We start from the raw sequence: 14,046 nt of genomic DNA, 5'->3' as shown, positions 1-14,046 counted from the left end.
TGCCCACCATAACATTCAGTCCGAAAGTGAAGAATTATTATCAACACCTTATATAGGAGAAGTTAGTGGAGTGCCGAAGATTATTTGGGATCCGCTGAAACTATCAATATTAAATCATACTGAGGAATTTGAACGATTGAATAATGAAATTAAATTTATGAAAGAGAACCATCAAAAATTGAAAGATTTACATTTCCATCATATTTCCGGACATGCTGGATTAATTATTGCTTTAATACTAATGATAGTATTAATAATATATTTCATACGGAAATGTGCTGTGCAACAAAGAATGCAAGCAATAACCTTTGCAGGTCCGTTGCCAGTACTATAAATATCAATAGTAAATAAACAATAAAATAATATAACAAATAAAAATATACAGTCCACTAATAGAAAATGTACTTCTACATAGAAAAAGCAAAATGTTTAAAATAAGTTAATTGAGTACAAATTGTTGAATTAAAAATAATATAAACCATAATTGTAATCCAATAAAATTAAAAGCCAGAAAAACTAGGCCCATTGAAATCTTAGTTGCAAAATAAATGAACATATATCAAATAAATACAGTCCACTACTGTTATAAATGCAACTAATATACTAATGTACATCTCAGCTTTGCTGGCCCTTTGGCAGAATGTTCACACATGAACACGAATATATTTAAAGACTTACAATTTTGGGCTCCGTTCATATCTTATGTAAATGAATCGAGAGCGATAAATTATATTTAGGATTTTGTTATCTAAGGCGACATGGGTGCATTGCTCAAAAACATGTAATTTAAGTGCACACTACATGAGTCAGTCACTTGAGATCGTTCCCCGCCTCCTAAAATAGTCCCTTAGTGGGAGACCACAGATAAGGTCCTCGCCGCTCAAGATAGGCAGATGTGCCCGAGCGTGGGACCTCGATAAGGCGGGGACTATTTACGTAGGCCTCTGCGTAGGCCATTTACTTTAAGATGCGATTCTCATGTCACCTATTTAAACCGAAGATATTTCCAAATAAAACCAGTTTCTTACAAAAACTCAACGAGTAAAGTCTTCTTATTTGGGATTTTACACTATTTATAACTGTAATCCATAGTCTAAGCCACAAGGATCGCATGATAAAAGAAATATAGAAGTTATTTAATTGTTTTTTTTTTTTTTTTTGTAACATACACAGCTTGTTCTGTGTAAAGTGATTTAACAAACGTAAAAATAACATAAAACATAAGCTAAGACCCTAATGTAAAACAAAAGAATTTTAAAGAAACATTTTAACAAAATAAAATAATATCAAAATGATTTAACCCGATAAATGAAGAAATCTAATAAACCCAAGCTAACAAACGTTAAACGAGCTAAATGCTTAAAAAGAATAGGAAGAAAAGAATGAATTCGATACTAATTAAGCATAAATTTAGTCTCTAGAGCAAACCTTTTTTTGTTTAGATCAAATTAGAAATTGAGGCCAATAGCGAGATATATAATATATCCGATTATAATGCCGAACACACAGATTCGAATGGCAGTTTGTAAATGCATCAGACACAATACATTCATCAATAGCAGTCCCTGAGCTGCTGGAGATGTCACGTGTATTTTGCCTAAATCATAAGTTTAATAAAGATCTAATAATTAACTTATAACTGTGCGTTATTTATTTCATTCTTACGGTACTCAAATGCTTTAAAAAAGGTTTGAAAATATGCATATTTTATTATACTCTCATACGTAATGTTGGAAAATTCACCGCTTATTCAGCTCTTTCTTTGTAAAAACATTTTTATCTCGCAGCACATTGATAGCTCATTGATAGTTTGTCAGACTATAAACTAGTGCCCCCCCATAACCCGCTGATTCCACTTTCAGATATATTTATGTATCTGCCACACAAGCCACTTCACGAGCAGTTGTCGAGCTCAATTAATGAGCAGTCCACTTAAACCGAATGTGCGTATACTTAATGAAGAAACTTGCACAAAAGGCGAACACACAAAGCACAATGTGAGGTTAACAACATTCGCTGGCGATTCGAGAACCCGGAAAGGGAGTTCGTCGCGACATATCCACCCTTCCAGCCACTTCGATTAACCCCTTGAATCATGATTGTTCAAGAAATACTCTTTAGATATATGTAGATACATATCAAAAATTCGAAGCTTAAAAAATATATTGCTTTGGGAAAGAGTTTTCTAAATATAGATATACATATATGTACATTTAAAATGGATTTTTTAACGTAATGGGTTAACATCCGATTGTCGTGCAAAGTCCAAATTTTGCCAGCATAAGATCCTCAGAAGAAGGGGCAGTAAAACGCTGAATCGAATGCGAACAAAGCATAACGATAAAATGGAGGAGTGCCAACTGGCGATTGCATTCGCCACCCACCGCCCACTTCCAAAAAAATGCGAGAACAAGCATGCGAGAGAGTACACCCAAAGAAATATAACAGGATCTCTCTCAGAGGGAAAGATTTTACCATTTTATGGATTTAAAACTGTAGCTTTGACTTTGCCGACATAGTTTACCATGCCAGTGGCCACCTCGCATTAAAAGTGATTTTTCGGCATATAAATCAGAAAGTAGCTTGACGTTTCTTTTAGTGTACCATATCAGACCGGTCGTTTTCCCTCTCATTCGCTCTTCTTTGTCGAGCAGACTAGACGAGCCCGCCAGACCAGACCAGCTGAGGGTGTGTGCGTGCGCGCTGCATGGCAATGCCGTGGATGGCACTGGTTGTTGTAGCTCCAAGTTGTTGGCATACCCTAGGTTTTTGAAAAAGTCACACAAGTGGTCGGGTAAAGGTTTATAAGCCAATATTTACCATCCTAAAAAGTTCAAACAATTTTAAATGTATTATTCTAAAAATAAAATGGATAGCGCCAGATGTTTTCGGAGTTGCGGTTAAAAATGCGACTTAAATTCTTGCTACTACCCGTGCTATAATAAATAGGTTAAAGTAATGAAAACATTTATATATCAACTAAACTTACAAAATTACAAATAGAATTTAATTGTTATCCATCATCCACTCGATACTGATATACTTTTCTATTGCAGGGTATTTGCTGGTCGCCTCACTCGTCTGAGAAGGTTCTACTCTTTGTGCTTGGCTTGTTTTTGTTTTTTGTTTTGGTCGTTGACGTTGCGGCGTCGCTTCTAGCAATCCGCACAGTTCGCATCGAGACTCCGAACAGAGCGGCAGTCGCTCCAGTTGCAGTTGCAGATAGAGATACAAATACAGATACAACTACAGATATAGATACAGACTTAAGCGGATCGAGGCTACATATACAAAATATAGCTTCTTTGGCCAACTATAAACCACAACCAGTGCAAGAAAAAGAAGTGCGAAAATGCCGTTCCCCATCCATCCGCCCAAGCAGATGCCCTGCCCCCACTGGCAGCACTTCCCCATCAGTCCCGTGGACAGTAAGCCGAATCCATTCGATTCCGTCGGCGGAGCGGCAGCAGCGGCCACCCAGGTCAACATAGGGGTTAACAAGCCACCGGAGCCGGTATCCTATCGCTATTGTTTGCAGTGCAAGAACTCCGGCAAGGAGCCAATAAACCCCGCCGACAGGGAGTAGCCCCAAAACCATGGAGGTGACCCATCAATCCACACAATCAGCCATCACCTGTAATCAGCCACTTCAATAGAGGACGCACTTGGAGAGCCAATTGAAACGGGAAATAATCATAAAAATCACCGAACACAGTTTTGAATTCAAGAGACAAACACATGTTTCCTTTATCAAACCATTTTTTCTGTGCTGCTACTCATATTTTTCTATTCAAAAGGATCTGAATTTAAAGGTTACACATAAAACGATATAATAATATTCAGTTGAATGTGAATAACCGGTCAGACATTATTTTAAAGTCATTTAAATGCACCATTGGTCTACTAAAAGCAGGCCAGAAAGTAACTATGTATAAGCAGGCATTTGATAATTTAATATCAGGTCCAAACGCAGCCCAATTTTTTTCTGTGTTGTTATTATTTAACCTAAACTAAGCACATGTTCCATTCATTTTTTTGTTGCCCATTTAAGCAGTGTTTTTTTCGATATAATTAAGCTAAGCATTTTGTACGTATTTAATTTGTATTTAGAGCTAAAGACTACAGTTTATACATTTTATGAATTTTTTTTATATATTTGTATAAGAGAAGAGCAAATAAACGCACGACGCATTTAAAAAACGAGTTCTACACAAATACACAAGCACTAACCAATATACATGTACCATATGCTCTGTGTTTTTGTTTTTTTTTTTTTTTTTGATTCCAAACTCAGACTTTGTTTGGTTCTGTTTCTACTTTATTCGGCAGTTGGGGTCTCTGTTTTTATGTTTATCAACATTGTTCAAGGTCACCGATTGAAGCGTGGAACGAAAAAAAAGGTGCGATAAGAGCGGCTTCAGATTTGAGTTTTTGATTTGGAAAATTCGGGAATAGTCGGATGATTTTTCTTTCGCCTGTTCCATAGACAAAGTTCAACAAACCGATTGAAATGAAGGCGAAGAGAGTGAAAAATACGGCGGATGAATAAAAGGGTGTGGGGGGAAATAATTGCATTCGTTCGCCGCTGCAAAATAATTGAACACAGTTCTCAGAGAGTTCGTTGATATGCATGCTAAGATGAGCATACACTAAAAAAAAACTTCTAATACATTTTGCGGACATAATTCATAAGAAATTTTTCAAAAGAACTGTAATTCTTGATGCAAAACAACAAATTTCAGGTAAATTTCGGATACAGCGATCATTAGAATTTGTCCCAAGAAACATAGTTTTGTTTGCCAATTATATGTGAGTTTTTTCTCTGTGTGGCCAATTGTTTATGTAAGGATGTGTGCACTCAGTACCGTACTATATTTAACCTTATCGCGTGAGTCGGCGAGTGCGTGTGCGAAAATACTGACATCCAAATAGTTCGTGATATTCGTCCTATTCGCTGATAGGTGATATTTGAGTTTCCAAATGACACGGTTTAGTATTCCATTTTCGGACTTTACAATTTCGGCCTTTTGCCCGAATTAACAATTTACGGTACAAATTTTCGGGGCTTATCTCCGCTGATACGGTCATTATCTAACTTTGAGTCTAGCCAACGTGCCCCCTAAAATAACGCACACAAATAAGAAGATATGGAAGTGCAGATAAACCTGAGAACAAACATACATAAACATAAAAATAGGAATGCAATCTGAAGTATTTATACCCTTTGCACTAATAATATTTATTTTGGCCTTATTTAAGGTTTCTTATCGATAAAAATTATATTGACTATTCCAAAAAGTGTATGATTTTCCGACAAACAAATGATCTGTGAACGCATGAAAAAAGGTGCATTCCATATGTAAAGATACTTTTTTAAATAATGGCAACACATATAAAAAATGATAATTGCACTTTGGTATTCTATTAATCGCTGATCGTGTCTTTTTCGTTTTTATTAGCATCCATAAAGCTTTCACGAACGATGGAGCTTCGAAAAGCTTATTTTTTTAATAAATTGCCTAGCGAAATATACCAATGCTGTTAAATACGCTGCAATTTCGCTATTTACGAAGTGTTTTTCATTAATTACCCAAAAAAGATAGGTTTCATCACAGTTCGATTTTTGATGGACATTTAATACATAACTTCGCTAAAAATAATCATAAAGATGAAAGAATAACAGTTTTGAGAAGCTTATTACCAAAGCTAAACATCCCCATCACTTTTTGACGGATTTTGGGAAATTAAATTTTGGGACAATTTTCACAATTTTTGTAAGGGGTAACATCATCAAAATTTGCAAAAAATGGCCAAAAAATAGAATTTCCATCTGTGAATACAGTTCGATTGGAAATTTAATTACGAGCTCAACGAGGTATGACATTTCATATTCAGACAATTATTTTTGAAGTTGTGGCTAAAAAACGGATTATTTGATGACCGAAATTCGGAAAAACGGATTTAGCCAAAAAGTTGATATTGACAAACGGAATTTTCGTCATAACTTGGCTAAAAATGCTCATATAGATGTAAGAATAACTGTTTTGAGCAGCTAATTACCAATGCTAACGAACCCTATCACTTTTTGGAGGATTTTGGAAAATTAATTTTTGGGTCAATTTTCGCATTTTTTGTAAGGGGTAACATCATCAAAATTTGCAAAAAATTGCCAAAAAATAGAATTTTCATTTGTAAATACAGTTCGATTGGAAATTTGATTACGAGCTCAACGAGGTATGACATTCCATAATCAGACAATTATTTTTAAAGTTGTGGCAAAAAAACTGATTATTTGATGACCGAAATTCGGAAAAACGGGTTTTGCCAAAAAGTTGATATTTACAATTGGAATTTTCGTCATAACTTGGCTAAAAATGCTCATATAGATGTAAGAATAACTGTTTTGAGCAGCTAATTACCCATACTAACGAACCCTATCACTTTCTGGAGGATTTAGGAAAATTAATTTTTGGGTAAATTTTCGCATTTTTTGTAAGGGGTAACATCATCAAAATTTGCAAAAAATTGCCAAAAAATAGAATTTTCATTTGTAAATACAGTTCGATTGGAAATTAAATTACCAGCTCAACGAGACATCACATTCCATATTTGAACTATTATTACTAGTTTTATGGCATAAAACTAATTGTGTTTGGACAGAAAATCGGAGAAAGTTATTTGGCTGCAATGGGATGTGTACAAAGGGCGTTTTCCATTAATTTTGGGAAAATAGGCAACACAGCTAAAATAATGACGGACTGATTTATAGAAATGTAAATTTTCAAGCTAGAAAGAGCTTTAATCCTTTCATTCGAACGGCCAGCACTGCCTGCGAAATGTGTCTCTGTGGGCAGAAGCTTTCTCTCTTGTTCTCTCTGGCGGCGGCATGCGCTCTCTGCAGATGTCCTGCGACGCTCCCCGTTAGCTTTTTAATCATGTGGGGCCGCTCTGGTCGGCTTGCACCTCCGGCGCAGCTTCCTGCTCCGCGTCCCTCGTCGCCATCGCACGCACTCGCATTTGGCGAAGGGAGCCGACGCAACAGCAGCAGCAGCAGCAGAAGCCGCAGCAGAGGAGCCGCAGCAGTCGCAAACGCGCAAGCAGCAGCCACAGTCGCAGTCGCAGGCAGTCGCAAGCAGAGCAGCAAGCAGTTGCAAGGGCGCCGCCTCCGTCGAGTTGAGTCCTAGTTCGTTTTTCACGCTTTTCCTGCATTTCCTCCATTTGGCTCTGATTGCGTTTCTATTTTCATGTTGATTTCATATTTTTTTCTTTGGAGTTTTTGGCCAGCGTTTTACGCATTAGTAACGTGTCCCGATTTTGACAGTGGCATGGACAGGAAATAAACCAAAACGCAGCGGCAGCAGCAGCAGTGAGTGGCACAACGGTAATTCGCAGTGTGCCAAATTGCGAATTTCTCACTCTCTTCCTCCGCTATCCCTCTCCCTCTCCCACCCACTCTCTGCTCCTGTTTGTTGCCCATTTTTTTTGCCAGTGTGTGTGTGTGTGTTCCTAGTTTTTTTTGTTGTTGTGCTGGAAAAGAGAAATAAAGTGCGTAAAAATTCACAATAGCATTAATTAACAGTTGTTTTCCCTTTTGGGTCGCAACAGGACCTGCCCGCTCCCCCCGCGCTCAATCACATTAACGGGTGTGTTGTTGGTGGTCTTGCCCTAGGCCGAGTTGTTGTTGTTTTTTTCCGAGTGTGTGCGTGTGTGTGTGTCTGTGTGAGTAGATGGCAAGCAATGAAATTTCATAATGGTTGTTGTACCAGCTAACACAAAAGCACTCTTACCAAATTAATTAAATTAGAAAACAAAACAAGGCGTAATAAAAATTATAAAATACAGCAATTTTCGGTCAAAAAAGGATGCTCAAATGGCAAAGTTGAAGCGATGACAAAAGGAGAACTTCCGCTGATAAAGTGACCCAAATATGGAGAGTAAAACCACACATGTTCCTGAAAATTCATTAAATCATAGATGGAAAAAGATGGCGAAAACCATAAACAAACTAAACAAATTGATTTCTATTTACACCAAAATTACCTGTTTCGTTTACAGATAAACAATCAAATATAAATTAACACAAATTCATAACAACATAATTAAGATAAACCGGTTAATTAGCTCGAACATAAACCCATGAAATCTACACCAAAAAGTACAAATTAAAAAGCCTCCAATTATCTGGTTGTAAAAATTAAGCGAAACGTCAAATGCCTAACTGAAAACAGTGTCATTTGATGGTATTCTTTTGTGTTGGAAAGGTTAGGACCGCCCCGCCCCTTGGGCCATACTACTTCGCCCACTTTTTAAAACCGCCTTTTGTCCACATTTCCAACGCCCAGCTCCACCCACCCACCGTTTTCTTATCGCCAAAGAGTCACGTTTTTGACCCATTTTCACATGCTGGTGCCTAAGCCCATACAGATGGCATAAAAGCTGCTCCGAGTCCTCTTCTACCCCCATTAACCCATGCAGCCAGCCACTTAACCCTCGAGTGGCTCTCGCTGATGTAATGCCATTCGATTTGATTTGCCATGGTTAACCAGATTTGCTTGCCACAGCCATTCGGCATTTTGCGGTTGCTAATGCTTAGCCTTACACTAGACAAAAAGGAGCAAAACATATATATTTTCTTATATTTTAAAGTGCCTTTTTTATTATACCTATCAGAAAGTTTCTTTGGCTTTCCATGTTGATCTGCTAGTAGCAGTATTTATTTTCTTTTCTATGACAATTCAACAGTGGAACATGTTAATTACGTACTAGCTGCACTTTATTATTCACAGTGTATGCGACTATGTGTGTGTGTAAGTGTGTGTGTATGCGTAGGTTAGGTTGATTACTTGCCACATGGTTGACTACAAGTCAGTAAGTTGATGGCCCCAATTTGCGTACGACTCTAATTTGTTTGTTGTGTGTTTTTTCCGGCTCCCATTAGTAAACCATTGGGCCAGCGGGTGACCATCGCCGTGTTGCTCGGTAAATTCCCCAAGCGCCGAAATGAACCACTGACACGCCCTAGGCGCTTCTCTATTTGGCTAACTGGATATCTGGCCATCTGGCAGTACCATTGGAACCATCCATCCCCAGTCGGACCCAGCCTCACTCAATTCAACGCACGTGCCTGGTCATAGACTGGAAAAACAGTTCAACTGGATAACTGGACAACTGAAAAACCACTGAGGTCCTTCCACAGGCTCACGCACACAAGCGCAAGCAACAGGACTTGTTTATCGGTGAGTATTCCACCGTGGAATCGGATTGCGATAGGTTTCGGTTATGGAGGATCACGGAGATTTGAACTTTTCAAAAGAAATGATTAAAGAGATAGCAGACTTTAACAAAGGTCTAAAGATATTGCATACTTTTAAACACCTTTATTGGTGCCAAATCCGTTTGATCCTCCCCCATTGAGCCCTGCATATGGGACCCTGACTAACCTATACCACGTCCTCTTTCCAGACAGCCCCTCGGTTGGGCCCCACTCCAAACTGGCCCATCAATTTTGGTTCTCCTACCCGCCACCGGGCGCTGGCGGCGGTTCCTCAAGTGAGTCTTACGGGTTGCGCATGCGGGGCAGCACCTTGGACCCTCCACTATTACTATTCGTAATACTTCCCATCCCTAACCACCACCCCACCCCCAAAAAAAACGAAAAAAAAAGAAAAAACAAACAAAACCGATTCCCACTTCGTTTGTGTTGTTCGTCCCTCGATGTCTATGTAATCTAATTGATCGATATAACCGAAAGCGATGATAATACATTCATATATAGCCCGTGTATAGTCTATAGGGAGTGCGATTATCGTTTGTTCTTTGGTTCCACTTCTTTTTTGTATGACTAGGCCATCCTGTGAGTCCTCTCTCTGTATATCTATCTGTATTTAACATATATATGTATCTTGTCTGTACGTATGTCTGTATGTGGTACGTTTGTTAAGTGACTCCTCTTAGATGTGAAAGCCACATAAAGTATATCTCTCTTTACATATATAGTCGATGATAACCAATTCCTTCTTTTCTTAATGTTACATGGGTATAACCATATATTTTGCCACATACCAAATATATTATAATATAGCGTAACTGTAGTCAAGGCCCAGAAAACCAGAGCCAAAGAGAGAGGTAATCCGGCTTAAAGGATAAATTCGAGGATAATAATCCCTTATTTTCCTTGGTTTTCTATCATTCGATAGTCCATACAAATAGATTTTATTTTGGGGCTAGCCAAAATTCTTTTATTGTATTAAAATACTAAAAAACAATGTCTATTGGCTCTCCCCAATCAATAAACATAAGATTTAGTTCCGATTTAAGTACGAAATAATTGAAGATTTATTTGTTGTACTTCTTTTCTTTGCTCTTCTTTGATTGTATTGTCTTCTATGTTCAACACACAATAAAAAAAGGAATCATAAAACTAAGGAATCACGTCTAACAAATACGAATTACAAGCGAAAGAATACAAAAATAAGAAAATACAGAATTAAATCGAAAACGGAGATCTCTCCCTTTCAGTCTCTCCTCTCTTTCTATCTGCCTATATGTCTATCTCTTTCTTAAAAGACACACTCAGACACACCGCACTCACCTAACGGTACTAATACCATTCCAATCGTTTCGGTACGCGTCGCGATCGCGTGTAATCAATTGCCAAATTCGACAAGAATCGTTACTAAAATATAATCAAAATCAAATTCGACACAACAAGAACAACATCATCACCACAAGTACAACATCAGAAAAAAAACACATTGAGGTAAGGAAGAATTTCTTTCTCTTTCTGTCTCACACAACCCGCCTCTCTCCGTCTCTCTCTCTCTCTCTCTCTGTCTTTGTCTCTCTCTGGTCTCGTAGTGTTGGCTTAATGGAAATAGAAACCATTAGGCCACAAACAGATTCCCATTAGAAACCCCATAGACCAAATGAAACCAACTACAATAAGCCCCCCCCCCCCCCCCCCTCTACATAGCGAGTTCCGTTATTCCGCTGTTCCGTTCCGTTGGTTGTTCCGTTACGTTACGTGTAGTTCGTTTCGTTCCACGTTCCTTGTTTCCCCTTAGTTGTCTTACATTTTTCGGTTAGTTTTTGTTTTCGCATTTTTCGTAGAGCTTTGATGATGATAATAATAATGACACTACGATGATGATACTACAAAATGAAGACCCTGATGCGTCTGTGTGTATGTGTGCAAGTAGTTTGTGAATGGAACGGGGTCAAAGGTGGGCCAGGTGTAAGCTTGTGGCGCTCAACTAGCGGCACTCGGGCCTCTTTGAAGTCATCAAAAGGGTAGAACAAGATAATTGCATACGCTTGAAGCTTGCGAAAAGGTTAAACAGATAACTAGAATATAAAATGAGTAAACTGTGTAACGGCAATTTGAGTATTTGCCAAGGCTTGGGGCTAAAAAGTATATACATATGCTATGGAAAGTAAACCGGTTTTCTTCGTTTTGCATAGAAAATGATGTTTTATACACACACAGGTAAATAAGTGAAAAATAATAAGTGAAAAATGGCTTTAAATATAACTTAAAAAATTCGCTTGCAATTACAACTTTCCTATGATCAATTTTAATCCACCACAACACAGTGACTCAAATAAGTGTTTACTCACCGCTTGTGACGCACTTGGTGAACTCTTGTGCTCTTGTGGTGGGTTGAATCGGTTGAAGCCAAGGCCAAAGCTCAAAGCTCAAATATTCATGGGAAGCATAAATGTACGAGGCAAGCAAAACGACGGCAGCAAACCAAATGTTGAGTGTTAGTCGAGTAGAGGCCGCTCCTCAAAGTGGGAATGCTCCGAAAAAATAATAAAAAGAGGAAAAAAACACCAATTTAAATAAGTCAAATAATTAACGAACGTGAGAAATACAAAAATGCAAACAAATGGCAATCGTGTTGATGTGTAGATATTGAAATTGATATTGACTGTGAATTAACTTTAATGCAATCAGTGTGCCCACCGCAATTCCAAATTACGTGCGTGACTTGGTCACACTACCGCAAAATGCATATCTGTCTGGTTGCCGCGAACACTCGCAGCTGGGCATTAATCCTCCCGAGAAGATGACACTAATTGGGCCGCGGTCAACTTTGGTTGTGTTTAGTGTTTTGGGTTCAGTGTTTAGCTTTATGTTTTTAGTGGGCCGCATGTTGGTGCTCAGTGTCAGTTTCGCCTGGCTCTTCGGCCGCAACTGACGACTGTTGATTCCGTGTGGGCTTTTCACCTGTCGAAAGGTGCGAATTAGTATGACACCGCCTCGGCTGAGTCGCTATTTGATGGCAGTGCGTGGTGGGCGCGATGGGGAGCAGCGTAAGTAGGGGGGCGTGGCCTTGAACTGTGTATATATATATATATATATTTATATATAAAGACATATATTTGTAGTTGAGAGCGTGTGTGTGCGTGTGTATAAGAGTGCGAGCTGTAGATGTGCATGCTGCAAGTTGTTTTATCCGACCATTTAGAACTTTTCAACTTGCATGCTTAGTGCTTGAGTAGAGGATGACAGTAAAATAATTGCAAATTGAAATACAATAATGAGAATCGATTGAAACAGTTTGAACATGGCCTCTTTTTCTCCCCCGTCTCTCTCTCTCTCTCTCTCTCTTTCTATTCTTATGGATTTCTTGGATTATTTCTATGTTTTTCATATATTTCTAACATTTATGTTTCTACATTTTCTCTGTCATGTTTTAATCTATCCTTTGATTTAAATATATTTTGATATGTTCTTTAACGTTGATCCATTTAACTTGAATTTTTTTTGATTGATTTACTATTATTTCCCTTATTTGTTAATCATTTTTTAATACTTTCCTTAAATTATATAGACAGCAAGAACTCGCAGACCGACGAAGAGAAGCAACGCGATCGACAGCGAAACGAGCGCGAGGCGAAAAAGGAAGAGCAGGACGCTATCAACTACAAGGTGAGTGTGTGTGTGTGTGCCTCTCTCTGTCTGCCTTCTCCCTATCTCTTTCTGTCGCGGCCAATTCGGTGTGCGTGTGTGTGTCTACCGCGCGTGCAAACAAATTAACAATTTGATAAAGCCAATGTAATCCCTCAAAAGAAAAAAAGAAAAAGAAAAGAGTACCAAGAAAAATTATAAAAAAAAGTATAGATAAGAAAAGAAAGCAAATCCAAATGAAGCAGTAATTGAAAATGCAACAGCAATAATAACGATGGCCATGCGATAATCCATTAAACCTGATAGTAAGAATGCACTTTGCGACAATTGCATGCAAACAGCGCGACAAGGAGCAACGCGAGGCCCGTCTGCTGGACTTTGAGATACGCCGCCAGCAGAAGCGGGACGAGCAGCAGCAGCAGCGCCAGCAGCAGCAACAACTGCAGCAGCACCGCGAGCATCTGCAGCAGCAGCATCGCGATCAGCAGCAGTCCAGCGAGAAAAGTCCGCCCACCTCGTCCACCGCAGCCGCCGCCCACCAGACACATTCGCATTCGCAGCAGCAACAGCAGCGGCAGCATTTGCATCTGCAGCAACAGCATCTGCAGCAGCAGCAACAGCAGCAGCAACAACAGTCAACGGGCAGCGGCAGCAGCAACACACCAGTGACCCCAAAGTTGCAGACACCTCCCCCCGATCGATCGCTGCCCCCCGCCTTCCGGAGTCGCTCCATCGAGCGGGAGATTCTTTACGAGCGGAAGCGATTCTCGCAGCCGGAAACCGGCGAGATCAAGGTTTTTCATCACTAACCACCACTAAAACCCCCACTGCCTTAACCCCTTTTTAGAACCCACGCCCACCCATCCATTTCATTTCGCACCTGCCAGCTGCAACTTTTCCATGACCGGAAGGTGGACAAAAGAGCCCGTTAAAGCCTTCAAACTTTTGCTATTGGCATGAATTTCATTTATTTTATAGATTTAGTTCAATTGAATTAATTTATAAATGTTTTTGATAAGCTATCTTCATTTATGATTGGTTGGGTGATCACTTTACTCTTTAAATAAACGTTATAGTTTTCTTTGTAGCTTAAGAAACTCAAGGAACCCCTCTATTTTAGATCCTTTGATACA

General features: G+C 39.0%; 3 protein-coding genes and 1 non-coding gene across 9 annotated transcripts in view, besides 1 other annotated feature; 3 read left to right on the top strand and 1 right to left on the bottom strand.

Annotated features, from left to right (window-relative positions):
- Positions 1 to 1,069: part of a mobile genetic element that runs on past the window's edge.
- alpha-Man-Ia (alpha-Mannosidase class I a) overlaps positions 1 to 1,635 on the top strand; it is a 59,167-nt gene extending 57,532 nt beyond the window's left edge. For both annotated transcript variants that reach the window (NM_167223.3, NM_078550.4), the window contains 1 exon segment: positions 1,070 to 1,635. The gene's annotated coding sequence lies outside the window, so the exon portion shown is untranslated.
- Positions 1,636 to 3,163: 1,528 nt separating this feature from the next.
- Positions 3,164 to 4,194, top strand: CG12643 (uncharacterized protein). The gene has a single exon (NM_144290.2). The coding sequence runs from the start codon at positions 3,353 to 3,355 to the stop codon at positions 3,584 to 3,586; it is 234 nt and encodes a 77-aa protein (NP_652547.1). The 5' UTR covers positions 3,164 to 3,352; the 3' UTR covers positions 3,587 to 4,194.
- A 747-nt stretch (positions 4,195 to 4,941) lies between these two features.
- Positions 4,942 to 14,046, top strand: part of Hk (Hyperkinetic) — a 30,139-nt gene continuing 21,034 nt past the window's right edge. For 2 of the 5 annotated variants that reach the window (NM_167222.3, NM_001258683.2), the window contains exons 1-5: positions 4,942 to 4,961; positions 8,939 to 9,236; positions 9,463 to 9,549; positions 10,410 to 10,759; positions 12,837 to 12,934. Coding sequence is in view for 1 of the 5 variants with exons in the window: in NM_001258681.2 (NP_001245610.1) it covers positions 12,252 to 12,315; positions 12,837 to 12,934; positions 13,255 to 13,707 (615 nt within the window). In the remaining 4 variants the exon portion in view is untranslated. Of the gene's footprint in view, positions 4,962 to 7,092; positions 7,173 to 8,938; positions 9,237 to 9,462; positions 9,550 to 10,409; positions 10,760 to 11,758; positions 12,316 to 12,836; positions 12,935 to 13,254; positions 13,708 to 14,046 lie in introns of those variants that run through there. The other 3 variants (NM_001258682.2, NM_001258680.2, NM_001258681.2) reach the window with 3 other exon arrangements.
- On the bottom strand, positions 6,623 to 11,798 carry asRNA:CR43959 (antisense RNA:CR43959). The gene is made up of 2 exons (NR_073646.1): positions 11,617 to 11,798; positions 6,623 to 7,527 (listed from the first exon to the last, which is right to left on the bottom strand).

Source organism: Drosophila melanogaster, chromosome X, assembly GCF_000001215.4.
Source record: "Drosophila melanogaster chromosome X".
Lineage (NCBI taxonomy): Eukaryota > Metazoa > Arthropoda > Insecta > Diptera > Drosophilidae > Drosophila > Drosophila melanogaster.
The sequence above is the reverse complement of the archived record's forward strand: the minus strand, read 5'-3'. Positions and strand labels throughout refer to the sequence as shown.

Excerpts from the sequence above, each read along its gene's own strand:
- CG12643 (NM_144290.2), top strand. The coding sequence starts at position 3,353 with ATGCCGTTCCCCATCCATCCGCCCAAGCAGATGCCCTGCCCCCACTGG.